This window comes from Parambassis ranga, chromosome 14 (assembly GCF_900634625.1).
Source record: "Parambassis ranga chromosome 14, fParRan2.1, whole genome shotgun sequence".
Taxonomy (NCBI): Eukaryota; Metazoa; Chordata; class Actinopteri; family Ambassidae; genus Parambassis; species Parambassis ranga.
In genome coordinates, this window is record NC_041034.1 from 17,226,198 (window position 1) to 17,248,195 (window position 21,998).

Sequence of the window (21,998 nt, forward strand, 5' to 3'; positions counted from 1 at the left end):
AACCTTTGGTGCACACTGAGAAGGACACAGGGTAATACTGTGGCAATAATGAATCAAACTGCATGTACGCGACTCCCACCTGACAAGGTGAGGACTCATTCAGTGGACTTTCAGTAAGTGCTAAAAAAACAGCAATTAGCTGCCATTAAAAGCCCTGTTTGGACTCCATTAGTCCTAAATGTGAATTAATCTGAAGAACGAATGATAATCGCCATACTATGTTGAAGGCACACAGAACAATGGATAATAAGCTCCATCCAGGGTGCTTCTCTGCAGGGATCTTCTCCTACAGAACAAAGTGCTCCCACATCAGCAGTCAGCTTGGCTGCTCCAGAGGCAGAGAGGCCCATACGTAAACTGTAATTAACTCTCCATGGGCCTCTGGGGAGTTCAGGTGGCAGGAGAAAGGGCTCCTCCTCCCTGTTAGTGAAGCCAGCTATATCCTTTACCTGCCAAGGAGGTGGAGATGGGACATAGCTCCCCTGGGCTGAGGTAGCAGCCGTCTGTCACAGGGGGCTTCCATCTCCCTGACACACTACTCCCTCTGGACCAACTCCGCCAGGAGCAGGCTGAACTAACAGGGCTCTGAAAGGATCAGAATCAGATTTAAAAATATTTTATTAATCCCAGGGAGAAATTGCTTTGGCCATTAGCATTAAAATGCTAAGCGAGGTATTAGCAGCTGCTCCCACGCGTGATGTCCAAGTTAAGGGTCAAGAGAGGTAATTCCTGGTACAAGATTGCAATCAATATCTATAATAACAGCTATTGACTCCTGCTCTGTGTGGAAGGGCTTACTGGGACATCTGCCAGACATCGGGAGACAAAGCCACACTTGCCAGGTTGTTTTTGTAATAGTTCCCTGTGTCTGTTTAGACCAGCAAAGAGAAGAAAGGACCACTTCCAGTGCAGAGAGGCGGCTTCTTATCTAACCCGTTTGTGAAAATCAACATCTGTTGTGTTCTATGGGCAGGCTCCACATTACCACATCTTTGTGCATCATAAACATGGAGCCCAGCAGCCCTTATATCCATGTCAATCTTCTCCACTTACAAATGCTATTACCAGTCAAGAGAGACTGCTGTTGGCAAACAACTTCACCACAGCAGACGGGGAGAGGAGAAATTCTCAATCCTCCTGCTGCACCTCCCGGTCCCTGAGGTCCACAGCTTGTTTTGTGAATCTGCTAACACGCTAAAAAGAAGGTGTCTATTCTGGTCATAATGAACACTCCAGGGCCGTGCAGAGCGGGGAAGAAGAGAAGAGGAGTGTACGCCAGCTTCCCTCCCGCGAGGGTTCATTTGTCAGTCTTCTTCATCCCTGGAAACAAATAAGTTCAATTCCCACTTGGGCTTCTCAAAATGTAGAGCCCTGCTCTTCCTCTACATTTCAGTAGTATTGTGGTTTCTAACTAGCCCACACTGCTCAGCAGAGCATTTGAGTGCAGAACGAGGCCTGTGGGTGTGCGGGTTAGCCACACAGGCTAAGGATTTAGGAAGTAAAGGAGGGTGCAGGAGGGATTTGTGAGGGTCAGCTGGGTGTGTGCGCGCAGGAAAACCGTTCATTAAGGGTGGATGTCAGGGGACACAGCGAGAGACATAGGGGGATAACTCATTATCCGAGGGGTGAGCCATCTCCTACTGTTCAGAGGGCATTAGCTGCACATCACAACACTTCTGATTTCTAGCTCCCTATCCAGTTGAAGCCACAGCAGCTTGTAATGATTAGATAGTCTACAAATCAGATCTGGCTGAAGTGAATATCATAAGATGTAACTGTCAAAAGCTACCAACCCTGGAGATGCTATTAAAAATTGCTCTAACATATAAGATAATTGGTCTGTGGGCCTCTTTCTTTTTTTCATCTCACATTGTTACTGTCCAGCAGTGGGCCCTCACTCATTAGCATCATCACTGTATTTACTGTTAGCATTCTTAATGTACTCCTGACATTGAATGTAGCATTTAGGCTAAACAGGCCTGTGTTAATGGTGGCACAGTTGTGTAAACATCTTTGCACTGTGCAATGATCCATAGAGGCAGTGGCAGGAGGCCTGGCTAAGTGAGATACACAACATTAGGTAGTTTGATATAGTGTTAGGTCATAACTGCATTACTTAAGGGGCTTAATTTAGCATCATATATTTCAATGTCACCACCAGCTTGGCTCATATAAATGATTTACAAACAAGTGCCAACAAGATCCTCTTTTAAAAGTGCAACTGGCAAGCCAGCACCTTGGCCTTCTGAAAAACACATTAGCAAACAACTTTGGCCAAACTGCTCAGCTAATATCTGTCTCGCTCCTTTGTGTGTGTGTGTGTGAATATGACAGGCTGCACCCTAGAGTGGAGACATCCTGACAAATTGATTGCTGCAAAGACCTCTGCAACATCCCGAGCCTCCGATCCTTGCCGTCACCCCTTCCATCTCATCCTCCTCAAAATAGCCTCCTGATACATTCTAAACCCTCATATTCATTTATGGGATTTCAAGCAGGCAGGGGTCACTTGGTTCCAGTCACAAGAACCAACTACCTAACATGTGGCAAGAGCCATGAGACTGACAGCTGAGTCGCAACCTCCGTGTGAGACCGTCAGAGTTATGTGGTGAGGTGAAAGGCAGCGAGGGCAGAGCCTGCTGTGACGCCGCTCCGGCTTCGGAAGAGACACCTCTGTTTGCCTGGGAATCTGAAGGGACACCCTGCTGTGCAGAGCAGACTCAGGGGCACCGGATGATGCAAGAGCACGTAACCTCTGGGTGCTGACTTCAGATCTGTCCTGTACTGCTGTCATGGTGCAACACTCGCTGCAACACTTGCTATTATTGCTCTCATCTGGTCAGAAGATGCTGAATGTTCCATCTATTACAGATTTACATACTAACTGTACATCTGCAACATTTATTAGTACTTAAAATAAAACACACGAAAGGTCAGTGAGAAGATCTGCAGGTCATATACAGTTGTTACAGTACAAGAACTCCTCCGATCACAATTTATTGTATTAAATGAACAGACTGTAGCTGTTGTTCTATTGACTGGTGTTTGAGCAGCTGTAACCTGGAACCATTTATCTCTGTGTGCAGGTTGAGGGGAAGTGTATCCTGCAGGCTGTTAATACTGTATCTGTGGCCTGGAATTGTAAAACACTAATAAAAAAAAAAACGCCTTTGAAAGAAGAAGCACCGACAACTCCAAACCCCAGAGCTGTCCATCACAGCTGACAGACTTTCCAAGTTCCACTCACTCACTGTCACCCCACAACTCTTCCTCTCTATCTCCATCTGGTGCTCTCCATCTCGTTATCTGTTGTGCGACGGTAAGCAGAATCAAACCTCTCACAGATCTGCCTCGCTGCACTCTAGACCAAACAGTACATTTTCTGTATAAAGATGAAATAATTTGGTCTACAGCTGGTGAGACTGGATTTAAACCAGGTAAACAACAGCGTCATTGTTGGGAGGCTGCACTGCCCTTCACGTTGTTTCCTCTGTACACATCACCTTTCTTCTTCTCAGGAAACTGAAAAATAAACAGGGACTGTTTGCTCAAGTTGAATCAATTAAAGTACACACTGTACTAAACAAGGAATCATGGTCCTCATTGAAAATTCCGTATCGCACTGGTATGTCTCAGCAAACAATTACAATCAGCATCTCTCTGTGTGCAGAGCTGGGCTTTCAGAGATCAGTGTAAGAAAACCTCCCTTGAAATATCCACAGTCCCCAGCTATGCAGAATGTTTTAAAAGACAAATATGCCTGAAGCCTCAGTATGGAAACCATTTAGTCCCAGCAGAACAAGAAGAAAAAACACTGCAAAACTTCTCCTCTTTCCCCATATTCAGTTTGACAACAAAATTAGAGTTGTAATTGAGCAGCAAGTGTTGACAGTGGTCTGACCTCAGCATATGCTCCCCAAAGAGCAACCAGGCTCTGTTTATTTGTTCTTAATGAAGCCTGCAGTTGCATTAATGGCAGACATCTTTAGCAGATCTCTCTCCCACACAGATGAGAACAAAAAACAGCAGACCACTAGTTTCTGCTCTCACTCTCATCCTGGCTTGCACATGCTCATAGAGGCCGCAGTCTCAGCTTGCTCTTCAGCCGTTAAGGTACAGACCTGTTGTGATGCAGTCAGAAGTCTCGGCAGATACATCCTGTGATAACCTGAACTGCTCTCACACACAGGAGAACCTCTCTTTCTCAGTGCAATACACTGAGTTCACATTAGTGAGTGACATCTGAGCTGTAAGGTGTTTTGAAATCCCTGATGTTGCAGCGATCCTCTCGTGTCCAAAGTTCTCCTCACCTGAGAATGCACATTAATGAAGAGAGGCACCTGTACAGTCGTCATGAGAGTCTGTGAAAGCACACACCTGGTGCAGGTCATGTAATGAGCTAGCCTGGGGGATCTGCAATGCAAAACTTAATGTTCCCTCATAGGTTTGCAATCATCTATATTAATAAATAAAAGATGGCCTAGTCTTCACCCTCTGCTGCACTACTGATGACACATTTTCTACTTTATTCTCAGTACCTGGAGAGATGAACGACCTGTCAGTCATCTGAAACCTACAGAGGTGGCAGGTTGAAATTTTGTGGATAATTCCCACTTTGTGTGCTATGGCACAACCAAATGTTTATAAATAATAATGTTGTGTAGAAGACTTAAGACGTGCCCTTTGACCTTGCAGTATCAGTTCACAGTGAAGCTGAAACCCAGTGGCAGTAACCTGAGCTGGGGAAGCTTTCTCCCTGATCTCATAGCTTAAGTCTCCAGAGAATCTCCAGTCTATTAGCTCCTTATCCCTCCCTGCTTCAGCTCTGAAGATTTTAACAGCATTAGCTGCTCAGAGAGCAGTAATACTGTGCACTGTGATACCTCTACCAGAGTGTTGGAGCACCTCTTGACACAGTGCACGGCCAAGAGTATGTTGGACATCCACCAGATGGTAGCTCAGGGCACTGGGGCCTGATAATGATGGACGCTCCCCTGCTGGCCCTCCCAGACTCTCCGTCATGTCAGCAGCTCTCTAAAGCTACAGCCAAGAGGGGTGTTGGGTTACGCAGCCTGGACATCCCTGCATGTGGAGGGTCTCAGGCTGGAGCTGTTTTATTAGTCCTAGACTCCCAGGGGTGGCTGCGGGAATGGGAGTGGGTAGCTAAACAGAAATAAAGCTGGTGGTGTGGGTGGTGGGGGTAAGTGATCAGGACAACTATTCTGGCTGTGAGAGCGTGACGTGTAGTCTTTCAGTGAGAATACCACGGCATGCTGATATCACCTCACAGTAACACAAACTGCTGCTTTAACAAGCTGTGATTGAGCAAAAGGCCAAAAGCTGGAGGGGGGGTACATTCATATTTCATGGCTGTCTCATTTGGTTTATGAATTTTATATTACAAGTTGTGAGGCCAAAGCAAGTGCGTATATAAATATAAATGGTGTGTGCATATGCAGTGATGTCATGATGTGTGTGTGGTTAACCAAGACACAAACTCCTGACTCCTGCTCTAGGATAGACTGTCTGTGTCTGAAATAGTAGCAATCTGGGGTAATTAGACTTAGTAAGCCACTGAACATTCAGAGCTCCTCTGATGCAAAGCCATAGAAGAGTAGCTGCCAGACCACAGAGAACATGCCCTCACACATGTTTACAGTACAACAGAGGCAGAGTAAAATACACAGTGACAAAAAGGAGCAGAAACCTGCTCTATTCTGTCCCCTACCTTTGCTAGTATCCATCCGTGCTCCATTCATACTCTGTCTTGCAGTGAGAGCGTGCTTTGTCTCCTCTGTGTCCGGTCATAATGAAGTCATTTACTAACAGAGCTGCAGCGAAAATATTCTTCCACCCACAGTAGCTCTGATTACAGCTGTTCCTGTAATGGCTCTTAACTGCTTCTGCGTCTCGTTCTCACCGCTCACTTCTCACCCTGACGACATGTGGCAAATCTCGCTACCTTTAGACAAGCTCCCAGGGCCTAAATGTTCGGTCACTCAGCCCCTGTACCCCCACTGTCACCATCTTTACACAAGGATGTAGCAGCGGGACCAGTGGAGGCCAAGTGTTGCATTTCTAGTTCTCTTTTAGAGAACAAATCTTTATATATCCCTAAGGGTGTGAGGTCATGCTGGATGGAAGGTAATGGGAGAAGAGCTGGGTCAGGGACTCGATGACGGGCATGCTGACACAGGTGACCAGCAGAAGGGGTGGTTGGAAAGCTGGCCAAAGGGCCAGACTTCTCCTGCCAGAGGGTCCGTGTGGGGCAGCTCTAAGGGGGGCACTTGTTGCCAGCTGACAGATTCTCTGCAGGTTTGGCTGTCACAGCACAGCTCGCTGAGGCTTTGAAATAACAGTAGTGTGTAATGTGTAAGATCCATTCAGTTCACAGCAATTGGTCAGCGCACACACTGTCACAGTAGGTGTAAAACTAAACTGAGAGACAAGGCAGCTGTGGAGCAAACCAGACCATTTGACCTCAAACATGTCACATGTAAGTAAGCCAGCTGATGGGAATCCTCACAGGGGCTTATCTGTCTGCTGGTGTAGAAAGAAAAACAGGAGGTGACTGTTTTTTTTTCTTTGTGTGTGTGGATGTTGCTCCCCAGGGATGCGCTGTGTAAAAGCTGCTGAGAGGCCCACATGTCAGCATCTCAGTTCCTCTGCCAGCAATGAAATGTCTGTCATTCATTGGCCAGTTCTACCTTGTGTCTGAACACAGCTGAGGAAAAACCTCACACAACTAGCACAGCGCCACCATTTTTCCAAGGAGTGCCCAAACAAACGATCATCTGGTAGCTGAGTTTTTAGTCACTATGACTTAAAAGGTGCCCCGAGTCTGTGGTGGAAAACTCCATCTCTCCTGCATATCCTCCATCACACACATGTAGATGCTATTAGAATGTGTGTCATGTTCTAAAAGCCCATAATGCAAAATGGGAAAAGTACAAAGCCTAAGAACAACTGTGGTTTGGTTTAAGTGTAACTTCTCATCCTTTACTGTTATTATGTACAGCTGAAAAGTGCTGCAAACCACAAGTCAAGAGCACAAACTGTCACTGACATCTCCTGAAAATAACAATGCTTAGCATGCAGCTCTGCCACTGCACAGCTCAGCTGCTTTGACTTGCATTGATGCTTAAGGCTGAAAAACAGAACCTTGTGTTTTTTTGCTTTCCAAAGTTGCATTGCACCAGTACCGCAGCGTATCCTTTATCATTTGAGGTTATTGTATGTTGCTGATTCAGCCCTGTCACAGTACCATGGAAGGAGTTCAATTATTTACGGAACACAAACAAGTATAAAATCAACAACTGCACTCTGAGAACACAGTAAGTGTATGTGTCAGCACAACTTCAACATTACAGCCGCACTGACTGCCATTGGAACATGTGTTTCTTGTCAGTCACTGTGACAGCTTAGGGAAACAATAGACAAACGCCTGCAGAGCCAACAAACTTCAAACACTGGCATGCTTAAATCTCAATTACAGTCACATGCTCATAAAAACACAGCACCCGCTCATAAACACCCTCTGCTCTCTCCTCTCCTCCTCACACACACACGCAGAAAACTCTACCAGTCAACAGGTCTAATACCACCCTAGTTGAGGTAGTGCTATGTCTGACCTGTCCTCCATGAAGGCCTGTCAGCTTGTCAGCTAGCCTAGTGGACTGTACCAAACTGGCCCATGGGGGGGTTAGTCCTAATTGTACAGCTGGTTTCTCTGAGGTGATAGACAGCCTTGGCACACCCTTTCTTATTTCCAAGACTCTCCAGTTGCACTAAGGGGTGTTGACACTCGCTGTGTCAAGTGCAGAAAAAAGACCTCTTTCCTTGTCTCTGACTCCTGCTTTTTCCTCTCCCTCTTTCTCTCTCTCTCTCTCTCTTCAGGCAGGAGGCAGAGAATGAGAGCAACTGGCCTGCAGCAGTAAAGAGAGTGACAGCTCGAGCTGACACACTGACACCAGCGTGATTTCACTGGGGAGAGGAGCATGGAGGCCTGGAAAGAGAAATCTGTCCCCTGAGAGTCATCAGTCTGGGCCTCTTTCACTCTCTTTCAAATGGGGCCAACTGGTTTTACACACATCCACGCAGCACATTCAGGCTGCTCGCAGGGATCAGATTCAATACAGCCGCTGCCGAGAGTTAAAATGATATAAGAAAAACTCATTCCAGAGGGGGTAATAGCTCGAATGCGCAGATCAAATGTCTGAAAATCTGGTGAAGTATCAATTTGCATGTAGCCTTTTCTCTTCTAAATCTTCAGCGGCATTACAGAAGCAGCCAGTGTGTCTACGTGCGTGTGCGTGCGAGCGTGTCAAGTGCCGTCTCATTACCCCTTTGCTCAGGTTTCACTGCAGCCGGATTAGCAGGACACCCGGGGCAGAAACGAAGCTGTTAATGGCCGTCTCTGCTCTCCTGTCCGCCCGTACTTTCATCCCTCCTAGCTTGGAAATGCTGTGTGCGGTCTGCTGATGCCTGTACCCATTGCTCACAAAAAGATTAAACCAGGCCCAAGTTCTCACCCTCTTCTCTCTGCTCGCAGCCCTCTTTCTCTGAAAACCTCAGTACAGCCACATCGACATGCTTTTTCAAAATAACACCACAAATTAGCTGACGGCTGTTGGCAAGCTTCACGGGGATGAGCTACGGCTGTGGGGACTGCAATACTTGGCACGGTGGGTTAATGTAAGGGAGGCTGGATGGGATTTGAGCTGTTTATTTGAACTGTGCCGTCGTCCAAACAGTCAGCTGCCTCTCTGCTCCCTCGTCAAGCCCCAGAGCTTAAGCGGGGATTGTGGTGCTGGTGGAGAAAGAACAACTTGATATCCCCCTTTGGGCAGTGGCTGCCCTCAGCTTGGGTTACTTTAGGGGAACAATGCGGCCTCTGTCCACTGCCTCGACTACTCAGCGAAGACATGGGCTCAGACAGGCTCGCTAGTGTCAGGCATGGCCAGGGGATTCATACACCACAACACCGCACTGCTTGAGTACAGGGTTTAGAGAAAAAGCTTCCAAACATGGCTTCCCAGCTTTGCCTCTAAACGGCCCACCAGAGCCCCCCCCCCGTCTCAGCACGCTAAGAGCTAAACCAGACATGCGGCGCACACTACTGAAACGGCCCGTTTGCTCTTGGCTCGAAAGGCCCCTCTTCTGGGATTTTGGTTTTTGTTCGACAGTGTTTACAGTAAAACCTGACACGTGGAATAAGGAGGGGATGCTAGAGCCCTGAAATCAAATAGCTCCCTCCAGAAGCAGCTTAATCTGTAACAGATGGTGACAGTCCAACGGACGTTGATGGGTTTGGGCAGGCTTCTAAGAACAGTGGCCAGAAGCCAGAGATGATGAAGCAAAAGATGGTGATAAAATGGAACATTGTGCAGTTGTTTATATCATATGCACATGCTTGAAAATTTCATTTCCAGGAGACTGATATAACCTTACAGACACACGCACAACATCCACTACAAATTAATCTCCGTCCGTCTCTCCACCCTGCAGAGAACACACCAACACAAGAGGGTGATGTTAAACACACTTCCCAGTAGCACCTGACCATCGGTAGCCTGTGGTAAAATAACGACATGCTGGCTGAGACAAATGAAAGCGGAACAGAACAGAAACACATGCAAGGGATCTATGGACTGCTCCTAACAAACTGGGATCCTGCTCCTCTGTAGTCCTCTCTAATCTGCCCCGAGGCTCATCAGGGCTTTATTTCTGCCCTGCATATTTATGAGAATTTAGAGTGGGTGAGAAGGGGAGAAAAGCTAACCTCTTTTCTTGTGGGAGCAATTAAAGCTGCGCTTTCATCAATCCTGATCAGAGTCTCTGTGCTCTCGCTCTCTCTTAGCTTTGTCTGTCTTTACAGGCTGTGTGTTTATACGTTCACTTCCCTCCTCTGGCACAGAGGAACACAGAGACTCCTTTGCCTGACATTTTCCTCTATGAAAAAAAACCTGACTCTAAGCTTCTAAATCTTGGGTTCCTACAGTGACAGTGAAGGATTACATAGATTACAGCAGTGGTCATTTTATACGCTGAAGGAAACATGATGGCAACACCCTGCAGTGTCTGAAGAACTGCTTTAATCTTAACATTTTTAGTATGGGTGTTGTTGTTTCATTTGATAAACTCTCTATGGTAATCCAGAAATGACTGGCTTTTGTAAACTTTAAGACTTTCAGTCATCATTCACAGTAATCATCACAAGTATGTCTTTTTTTACAGACCAAATCCCACTTCATGCTGCTGAAAGCCACACCAACACCACAGGGGTTAATCATTTCACAGCGAACAGTAAAATCTGATCCGCTGTGTTAATCCCATCTCCTTTTTAGTACATGTGTCTCCAAAGCTGCTATGCTGCATTTCTGGGACAGATGCCTCAAGTCATTCACCAGAACTACAATCTGTTTGCTAGAATGACATCACGGGGCCGCAGAGGGTTGCCTAAAAAACACAAAGGCTTTGGAGAGGCGGTGTGATGGAAATGACTGCAAGGCAAGACCTTGAGAAGGCAGATACACATGGTGGATCATGATAGAAGGGCGGATCATGGCAAATCAGCAATCCAGCAATCTTATGCACATGCACCTCCAAGGCACCATGAGGCCTCATTAAGACGGCCTGCGCTCTCTCTCTCTCCCCTCTTCTCTTTGGCAATGTCACCTCTGCCGCAGGGACCAAAGACTGACACAGGCATAATTGGCCTGAACACACCAACAGTGTGCTGTGAATGACTGGGTCTTGATAAGTGGTGTGTGTGTGGTAGTTTGACCCTGTTAATGCTGCACAGTTGGCAGGAGAGTGGCTGATGTCACATTGGATCAGCGGATGCTGGTGATGGTGATGGGGGAATTACCTCTGCTAGGAAGAGGAGACCGGTGCTTTCAACACCACCAACCTCCCCTCATGTGCTTGTGCCGGTTTTTGGCATCCACACTGCCACCATCACACAATGACAATAAAACTGAATACACAGGATGCATGCCGATATATAGGATCTGATTTCTTCAAGCACTTGTACACATCTTATTTTTTGCCACTTGTTTTTATCTTATATTACAAGAATCATTAAGACCTGCCAGTTGGTTTTTAACTTGACGTGTTATATTTTTTTACTACTATACTTTATATAATACTACTCCATTATATTTTGCTGCTATAACACAATCATTTTCCCTACGGGATCTATCCATCTATCTATTCACCTAAAGGGAACTTTCTTGTAAGTCTTCATATATAAACAAAACTGGATTTATTAGAGAAAAGGAGCTATTAACCCCTGTGAGCTGATATGAGTATCCTTCTACCTCACCTACACCACTGGCACAGTGTTACCTGAGAGAAACAGACACCTACAGTATAGAGCTGCTCACCGTCTGACCCTGACTGGCTGCTAAAGTTCCACTTATCTCAGTGTGGCAGACACAGGGGGCCAAGCAGGAAAACTAAGGCCTTTCACTTTGATCTCTGGATCTCAGCCCATTTAAATGTTTGTGTTTGAGATGTAGACCTTTAATATTGGCCTGATGGGTTCCAGGCTCTTTGGGTTTAGCATGGCATGTCCGATATAGGAGTGTTTACACAGTCTCCTTCCAGCCCTCCTGGTGCTGAAATAAGTGCATTAAGATGGATGGATTTACTTAAGTCTCTAACCTCAGGGATTCAGGGAACAAACTCTGAATGACCTCTTTGTGTTGCAGGAGGGAATAGTGGGGGATTGGTCCAAACTGCTGAGTGAGTGTGTGTGTGTGTGTGTGTTCATCTCCTTGGCACCAAAGAGACCCATTCACAGCATCTCTTTAAAACCAACATTCAATCAACAAACTTCTACCAAGTGGGCACAAACCAGACCCCTCTCTATTTACCTGCCAAATATCCCATAATTAGACCTGACTGAACGTTACAGGTGATGCTGTTGATTTTATTCATAGCATCCTGCAAACCAAACATTTTCCACACTCTCAGTTATTCCATCACTATCAGAACTAATGAGCTGTGATCAATATAAACATTTTAACATGATTTTGAAATATCTACACTTGAAAACGCTGCCATTTTTACTTCCTGTGGAAGGCTGAGGCAACAGCAAGGCAGTTAATCAGCCGGTGCTTCCCTTGATTTGTTAACCTTTGTTTGGCTGTGTCAGCAGATGAGGCATGGCTGGAGCGGCCCCCTTTCATGCTCCTGAAATACAGCCTCTGTCTGTGTAGTTGCAGCCACGAGGAGGAGGGGTTGGGAGGGGGGTCTGTCTATGCAGCACAGGATATTGTGCTTCCTTTACCCCACAGAGATACATTAAATGCTCCTGGTGTGGGACGAGTAACCAACAGATGCACAGACCATTGGGGGAAATGCCAGCAATACGTTCCACTGATGCATCGCTTAGAGTTAAATCCTGCAGATCCCTCTCTCTTATTTCTCAAAACACACATGCTTATTAAATATCAAAAGGGGCTGAATAAAGTTTGAGTTTGAACCACAACAACAGCAATGCTTTATTCCAGCAGTCGTGTCTGCACGGAGGGTGCAGTGACCTCCCGGTGACCTCCGAGCCCCTGGCAGGGAAAGAGAGAGCGTCCTTGACTGCAGCCGTTTCTCAGAATGCACAAAAGGCCAATAGTAGTCAGGTCATCTTTCCACTGCGCATCAGGTCAAGTTCCACAGGCAGCCCTGATTTCTTGACACAAAAACCCACACAGACGGCAGAGGTCAGCACGAGGGCAGTGCAGGGAGCCTGGGGCCGTAAACCAACACTGCTGCTGTGAAAGGCCAACCTTCTCTTTCCAGTCGACTGAATGAGTTAGGGAGCTGCCTGGGTGATTTGTGGCATGATTGTTGCTCTCTATATCACTTGAGATTACAGCAGGTGGTGGCCCACAGCCTGGAAGTACACACGGCTCTATCACCAGTCCTTCTCTCAGGAAACAGAGAGAGAATGAGGCAGAGAGAGAAAAACAAGCCCTCAGCTCCCTCCCACACAGCAATAATACGCTCACAGGCAATTTTGCTGCCAGCAGAGCTCTCTATGACAATCCAGGGAGCTCTTCAGCTCTGATATCTGCCACAAAAGTTCACCTCCGCTTCTCTCTTTCCACTATTTTTTTAAACAATGCCATCAGCACCGCAAATTACACCTTCCACATCGCACATTATTCTCTCCCCTGGTGACAGACGTACTCAAGCCTGACACACTTCACTAGCGGCGCTCTTCACACTGGCGTCAGCCCCGGGTCTCGCTGTAGCACCGCTTCATTTTCACATTAACTCCAGTAAAGCATGGTGAAATCAGTGTTGTGCTGAGGGGGGGAAACTGAGAATCACTACACCGTGCACTTCAATTCACCCCCGCACTGAACTCAGTCTCACATCGTAGACACAGCTGCAGGAAATGTCTCACGAGGGACTACCTTCTCCAATATATCTAACAGATGAATTCTTTAAAAAAAATATCTAACTGGCTCCCTAACTGAAAAAACACACAATGAGGTTGTGTGACTTCTTCGGGTAAGCAGCAAATCCCTTTCTTAAGTTCATAATACCAGCCATTGTGTCACTGCTTCTACGTCTCAACAGGTCACTGATGTGGACACTTTTAAATGTCATCCAGCATTATCTTAATGTCACTGCTGGGCTGCACTCTGCAAACAATGCACAGCAAGCTAAGATCATGTTCTCCAATAACAGACTTAACAGAGTCTCTGGGACGGATTGACAATCTCATAAAGGATGGGAATGTAGCCGAGTGACAAGATATCATTGCCGTGGGACACAGCTTTAATCATTTGATGGATCTGTCTGCAGACCTTTGTGGTGACATGATTTGCCAGCTTGTCATCATCAGTGTCTGTGCAAGCCAGCACTTCAATACACTCCCTGGACAGCAGTCACAGCCTTAACAAGGCCCGGTTACCGATTTCCAGCCACGGCAATTTAGATTTGAGAAAAGTTGTTTATTCCCCCGGTGGCCAATTGACTACACCCCAGCTTTCTGAATGGCGCTTACTCTCCTGCAGAGCAAATGAATCAGGTTAGCTAGCTGGCACCTGCAGGTGCATAGACGTCGCCGGTAATTAGAGATAACATCTAATGACTCTTAGTTAATGAACTCTATTCCCAGGCAAAGTGAACCCAGGGCGAGCAGGGCTAGGAGAAAAACTGAGAGGAAACCAAAGACCGATGGTGACTTTAAGGGCCACATTCAACAAATATCTTTAGCTGACACCCAAAGATCAGAAAGCACAAAAGCCACATTCTAATCAGCAGGATGTTCCCTTTAAAATGCAGTGTATACCTCAGGCAAGAAAAAGACAGGCTTTTGAGGGAACATAAATAATACACTGTAATTATCGAGTATGTGAAAAGGCTGTAAGATTAGAAGATAAGGGACGAGCAATAAGCCTTCAAAAAGACCTGCGGTCGCCCTGGGCTGCTTCCCAGTCTTGTCACAGAAGTCACTACCAAAAGAATTACACTGTTGATTTAAGGTGTATATTAAGTTAACTACAATCAGTCACAATATGATTACTAATAATGTTACTGTGTTTTATTTGAGGTCTAGGCTCATCTGTCAGAATATATATTATACACAGTGTGTGTTACATGACACACTGTACAATAATATGTTAATGTAATGATAATAATCTGTAATGAAGGTTATTTGTCATGTTTGTGTTTGCAGTCATCTTTATGCGATATAGTCACAATGTATATAGAGGATATATGTAAGTAAATAAGGTTCCTCTATGATAAATTAGCTGTTGCTTTTTATGTAATCTGTCATGACTTTCTCTGTCGTGGTTTTCTTTAAGAGTGAGACGAATTTTATGTGTACCAACGAGGAGGCACACAAACCGTCAAACAAAATGGACTCTTTGCACCTGCCTTTGGGTAAATATTGACACTCATCATCCCACAAACGAATCCTCTCTACACTATTTTCATTGGAGCTGCAGCTTGAAGGAGGGTTTGGTTGCATTAGAGTGCTGGTAACCCCCTCCAACATAAACCCACCTAACTCTTTTAATCTCAACACCACCCTCCATAAAAATACCAGTGGTCTTTACTCTCCCTGCACCTGGATTCTTTTACTCGGCCACTGCAATAGTGGCATTAGCATATGGCAGGAGAGGAGGAGGAGGGGAATGAGGACGGTAAATGGGAAGAAAAAGGGGGATATTTAAATGGAAATAGAGGCCAAGAGAGTAGACTATCATGGAGCAGGGAGAAAGCATATTTTGTGTACTGTTTCCCCAGTCAGGTCCTTTCATTGAGGGGGAGAGAGGGTGGCCCTCTGTTGATTTAGACCACACAAAGGAGGCCTTAATCCTTTCAAGGGAGCCAAACAGTCCAAAGAGAAGCATGTTCAAAAGGAAACCCCCCTGTCAAGCATGGCCATTGAGCCCCCCTCCAATGAACGCCACAAATCAAGCCCTAGAGCGAATCAAAGGCCAGAATGTGGGAAATGTGTACAGAGCTCTGTGCAGAGGGAAGTGCAGAGAAACGAGGAGCAAGGGTGGGGGTGGTGGGGGTACAAGGACCTATCATCAGCAATCTGCCCCATTTCAACCACAGCCCTGGAGGGGTCACAACCTTGGTCTCCGAGCCGCCCTCCTGACCCATTACAGAGGAATGTCCATTCACGTGGGGCACCTCCATTATCCCTGAGCCAGAGAAAATGGGTCTGCTTTTAACAGCAAATTAGTGACTTGATAATGAGGTCACATGTGGTGTTGGCACACTGAGGCCATAAACAGATGCCTTTCCTGCACTCCCTTTATTCCCTGCAGCATTAGTGCATCCTCCTCCTCCTTCCCCAGCTCAGGCTGCAGTCCTGGTGCATTCAGCAGGAGACTGGCAGGAGAGGGCTACCAGAACCAAACAGCGCTCCATGTCGCATGTTACACATAGACCTACACGATCCACTATCTTTATTCTTCTCCTTTTTTTTTACATTTTAAAATATATTATCTGAGGATTTGTATTTGATCTCCAGTTCTAGACAGCCCTGAGCAGCTCGTCATTCCTGGGCATGTTTAGTAAGCTGGATCAGATGCGTGGATGTGATGCAGTGTCAGATGTGCACTTTGACAACAACATGATAATGTTTCACAGAAGAAGACAATTGTCTGTACCTTTAACTGCCGCTGTGCTGAAAAATTTCTCTGAGTTGGCATCGGAGACCTAGAAAGAAGAAAATGGAAATATGAGTGTAAAGCACAGAAACTGAAGATATTATTTTTTTCTGTTTTCCAAATAGAACCTGATCCAAAGTGGTACACGGTATGGACATCATTTGTAGCACTATATTATCAGTCACAAAAGTATCATAAAGCAACCCTGAATACACCTGACATGCAGTTGTAATAATGTCTGACTGCTTGTGAGGGTTAATTTTACTGACCCATAGATGCGCACATGTCAGAATATATGACGCAGCACATGTGGTGTTTGCATCCTTCCATGTCATAAGTCCTGCTTATAATTATCAGAATAACATGGGCATTGCGTTCAAAACTGGCTGTCAGACGGAAACAAAACAAGCCGTTTTTCATTTTCAGGCCACTTGATGGCACTGTTGCTCCGCACCAAACACAGCATCGTGACTCCTCCACGCCTCCCCGGCACACACCGACAGCACCAGCGCGTCAGAATGCAACGTGCAGTGATCGGATTTAAATCGGAATTAAATCGCAAAAGCTTCATAAAATTGTTTAAATAACCTTAAGATGCAGATTAAATGTATTTGAGCAAAGACATCCAGGTGAAAGATTATCAGACTACACGCTGAGAGGGCTGCAAAGAAGCGGAACTACACCCGCCAAGACTGTGACTGACAGCTTTCTCTGAATAAAATGAATTTCTAATAACTGGCTTCGCAGATTCGTTCGGTTAGAATTTATTTAATGCAAAAATATTAATTCACTGATGATAATAAAAAAAGACTAAAACAAGCTTATTTATTTGATGAGTTCATAACCTTAATGACAGGAATATTTAAAATCTGCATCCAGTGACAGCTTAGCTGCGCACCCCTGTCTTTTATCTGGACATGTGGCTGTTTATTTGTCTGCAAGGAAAGCAGCAGCAAAGTGTGGTAATACATTAAATAATTGTGCAAGTAGGCAATTGAACTATGTCAGAAATAAAACCTTGGAATGATCCCTGCACTAATGTCACCTGGACAGAATGTAAACAATGCACGCTACAGAATAAATGGCAGTAAAAAGAAGCAACTGATTCATGAACAACAAAACACAAATCTGCCACACAATCACAAACAACGACAAATAAACTGTGTGTTATAAACGGCTCGGAGCCAGCGCGCATACCTTGTATGTGGCAAGGTTATCAAGAAGGCAAATAAGTCAGGATATTACTTTCTCGGTCTGGTAAATATGGCCTCGTTTCACATTCTGCTTTTCAAATAATATAATCCACACAAGAGGCGGCGAAGTCTACTCCGTTTGAATTGAGGACAGCCATGCGGAGAGAGATGAAGCCTTTCCAAGAAAAAAAAATCCAAAGCCGTTCACAAAGCTACTGCACCGCTTGGACAAAGGGAACCATGTGTCTCGCCACGGAGCGCTTCTGCAACAGCACTGAGGCGACGAGAGGAAAAACAATCCCTTGATCCACCTTCCTTTCTTCACTCGGGACAGTGTGTGTGAGAGAGACAGAGTTTTTTTTATGTATATTCTCCTGTCAGAAATATCCGTGAGAGGTAACACACAGGGTCCGGGAGGGTTTGTGTGTCGGTGCGCAGAGCGCGGCTGCTTCCGATGGAGCAAACCAATCCAACAAAGCGCACGGACACTTTCCCCTGTAGACACGGGGACGCAGGCAAATCACGAAGGTAATGAGCAAAGATTCACGGGGTGTAAGGCCACCGTCGCTGTGCGCTCAGCAGCGAGCGCTGCTCTGTCGTGCTCACTCTTTGACGGGTCCCGATCGGCACACAGGAGCCTCTCCCCATCCGTTCCCAAGCACCAGACAAACTCCCATTCATCCAGCCACTGAAAGCTTGTGTTCTTGCTGCTGGCTTCGCGGTCGGGTCCTCCCACTTCCTGATTTCCAGGCGGACTAGGATTCAACCTCAGTAGCGCTCCTTCAGAGGATAAACACGCTCGTGTTGTCGGGCTTCCGAAAAGCTTGGAGGTCGACTGCAAAGACGCACAACGACGCGTTTTACCTTTTGCAACACGGCGCGCAAAAGGAGAGACGGCGGCGCAGCACAGATAGAGAAGAGGCAGCTGGAGAGAGGGAGAGAACAAGAGGGAAGAAGAGGGAGAGAGAGGGAGGGGAGAGCTGGGGCAGAAAGATATTCTTTCTTTCACTCTGTACCGAGTGAGATGATGTCAGCCGCTAATGAATTCCCCAGTAGGGTGCTGCTACCGTGAGGGGAGGAAAAACAAAACGCTCCTTTATGAGCAGCTTGCACCTCCTTGCAACCCACAGGCGCTGTCTTCCTGTTGAATCAACTCCCACTCCACTGGCCCGAAGGGAGGTCAGCTGGTAATATAAAAAGTACTTTGGGTCATTCAGCCTTCAGTTGGAGCTCTGAGCTGTCTGTGGCCCACCCTGACAGACCAAAACCCTAACAAGCTCCCAGCTTTACACTGCAGGCACGAATCACTGCGAACAAGTTTATAATGATATGATAACTTTACCAAGCCTGGAGGGGTTGTTAGATTGCCTGCCCAAGGAAGCAACAAAACAAACCGCCATCTTACTCCACTGAGCCATCTTGCAGGTTTAAAGCAGGACACCATTAATCCAAGATCCATACTGCAGCTCTGAAAATACTATTTACCTGAGAAACAATGGCATGCATTTTTGTTTCACAACCACCTTCACATTAGGTTAATGCAGGTCTAAATTCTTGCTAGAAAATCCTCTTAATAGTGCAAACCCTTGCATCCTATAGCTCGTCTAATGAGTATTAACCCGATGGCTGGGAGGTCAACTGATGTATAATAGAGTCACATTGTAGAAGTATTTCCCCAGCAGCTCAGCCCAAGCAGCTACAGAGCAGAAAACAGACTTAGCTCATAGCTGAGATGCTAATCCATCCCTCGGTAACGGACAGAGTGAGGGTTCATTGGCTGGCGGGAATCGGCCATACAAACATGAAGTCATGGGAAATGGGATATACAGTTGCCTGTCATTCTCAAAGGCAAAACAAATCCTCACTTAGAGTCAGCACAACAGCACTTGTCTTCAAACTGCAAGGCTGTTGGTGTGGTGGACATACTGATGACATACAGAACAATGGATGTGAAGCACCATCAGGCAGCAGGGGGGGGGGGGCCTCAGGTGGCCGGGTGAAGTCTAGCCACTTGGTTCAGCTACAGAGGATAAAGGTTTGGCCACAAAGGGCCTGGGAGAAAAACCAGACCATGTGTTCATCAAGTTAGAGGCTCCTGCTAAGCATCCTTGTGTGTTTCACAGATGTATGCACTGTGCGCTGTACAGCTCCAACTAATGAAATAATTAACCTTTAGCCTGTGGTTGCTCATAGGCTGGGAAAACATCTTTGATAAGTACAGTGAAATTATTGAGCTGTACGGAGGCATGATTCATGTACGGGTGTGACAAAAAGCAATAAGTCTTGTCTAAAATTAGATGCAAATGTACTAACTGTGGTTACATGTAATGAAATCTTACGGATCCCTGTGTTTGAAGTGGTGATTGTGATGAAACACCATGAGTGTACTGTGGTTAAGCATCAAAAGCCCAACATGGCTGGCTTCAAGATATGTATTTATGAGTGCCACCGACAGAAAATGGCTACCAGTGCTTTTTTTTCAGGGGGGCCTGTGCCGCAGTGGCAGCAGCAGCTATGAAGGAGCTGCTGTTCTCCATTTTAAATGGTCATTATCAGATTTGAGAGCAACCACAAGTCTGTGATTACAACCACACTACCAAACAATCGGCGTCGTGATCTCACACTGCACATTATTTTTAATTCAAATGAAATGCTGACAGAGATGAACATGCACATTAAAATGAGAACCCCGCACAGATTCACACAGACAAAAAAACATCGACTATGCCAGAGAATGAAGCACTGAGATCAAACGCAATGTCTGGATGTGTGCTATGTATCCCAGTAATTGCTGTCTGGGCATGCAAGCTCTATCTATAGACCATCAGCCTCACACTGACATTTTGTCATCTTTTATTCTGTTTTTTGGATGCTGATTCTCTACTTCAAAGAAACCAGAAGCATGTTTGTCTCCCCCCCAACCATGGTTTAATTTTACAGGAACTCTCCTAGATTACAATCACAAGGGACCAGTTTGCCTTTATGAGACTTCCTGCCATTATGCCAGATCTACCCTCGTTTAGAATATTACTGATAAGTGTAACATGAGTGCTGGCGATGTAATATGTTAAAAGCTCTTCATACATTTGCCTGTTGACTCCAACTCTGTCTTTGCTCTACAGGCCCTAAAATAACCTCATATAGTCAGACTGACATTGAACAGTCATCAGCAGAGAACAGCATTCCTCTCAGGTGGGCGGGTACTCCAGAAACAGCTTCACCTCCCACTGACATCTTTGTTGGGATGAGATACACTGATTCTATTACAGGATAAATATGATAATGCAAGTCAAAATGAGTCAGACTTGCAGTCTTGTCATAGCTGGAAAAGCACACATGAAGGATATTTTGTCAAGGGTGACTGCTACATCAGGAATCTCAGTAAGGCTTTACTATTCTGTCTGTTTTGGTTGTCCAGCGTCATGCTGAGATGCTTCTCACATAGTCAGACAACGCACACTTGAGCTTGCTGTTAATGTATTGATATTAAGCAGGTATAATGTTATTTTTTCACTAATTTAGTGACATGGCTAATATTTGTTAATTAGCAAAAAACATTACAGCAGAAGATCATCAGAATCTCATTAGCCTGCAGGTATTTGTTCCCACACTAAAGCATTCTGGCAAATTTAGTTATTCACTTCGGGGTGGAGCTGGATGAACAGATAAGTTATAACAGTCTGAATGTGGAGAGAAGTTAGTGGCAGTCCATCCACAAAGATTTCACAAATATAGAACTCAGCATTACAATTACAACAACCTGTCATGTTTGTTCTCTCTCTCTTCCATCCTTTCTGTTTCTTCCTGTTTAAAGGGAGGCTTTTCTTGCTACTGTCTGCTTGCTTGGGGGTTCAGGCTCTGGGTTTCATTAAAACACAGAGAGAATGTTGATTGTAAAAGATGCTATATAAATAAAATTGAATTTTCTGGTCCAAAGTCAACCTCCTGATGGCACAAGAACACTATTGAGGCTAAAATATACCTCTAACACAAGATGACAAAATTATTCTGTTTTAATGTGCTTAAAACTTCTAAAAAAAAGTTTTATTCATATTTACAAATTGTTAATTTGGCTCTTTGCAATAGATACTCAGTCACTCCTTATTAAGTTTCTTATATGGACTCAAAGCTGTGAAAACACTGTAAACACATTAACAGGCAGTGTATCACATAATAACAATCTGACCATTGGAATTACCAAAATAATACCTGATTAAAATATGTAGCTACTGTACACAGTTCAAAGTAAAAAAAATCTGTTTTACAGGGATTTTTAAATTAATCCCTGTCTCTGCAGAGGAGGGGTGGGATTAGATCCTCCTTGTTGCTTACAATCACAAATGTCCAAAAGCAGTGAACGCCTGAGAGGTGTGAACACGTCTAATTGCACGCATACAAACACACATTTAGACGTGCCAACATCTCCTCCTCTCCCAGTCTTTTGAGGGCGGAGTGTGGATGTTTTATTATCATTTTATATGTATTTTTTTTACTGGTATTACAGCCGACTTTATCTCCCTGTGCCTGCACTGGTTTGTCAATGACAACTGGCTCTAATCTCTACCCCTTCCTGACAAGAAGTACTGACAGGCCCTTTCTTCCCAATTCCTCAGACACATAGCCAGACATAAATTAATCTGTCACTCATTGCTAGTATTAA

The 21,998-nt window shown here is 45.4% G+C and overlaps 1 protein-coding gene across 12 annotated transcripts in view; it reads right to left on the reverse strand.

Moving 5' to 3' along the window:
* Positions 1 to 21,998, reverse strand: part of auts2a (activator of transcription and developmental regulator AUTS2 a) — a 241,271-nt gene that overhangs the window by 11,806 nt on the left and 207,467 nt on the right. For 11 of the 12 annotated variants that reach the window (XM_028421270.1, XM_028421267.1, XM_028421265.1 and 8 more), the window contains exon 6: positions 16,146 to 16,194. In XM_028421270.1, the coding sequence (XP_028277071.1) occupies positions 16,146 to 16,194 (49 nt within the window). Of the gene's footprint in view, positions 1 to 5,728; positions 6,070 to 16,145; positions 16,195 to 21,998 lie in introns of those variants that run through there. The other variant, XM_028421275.1, reaches the window with a different exon arrangement.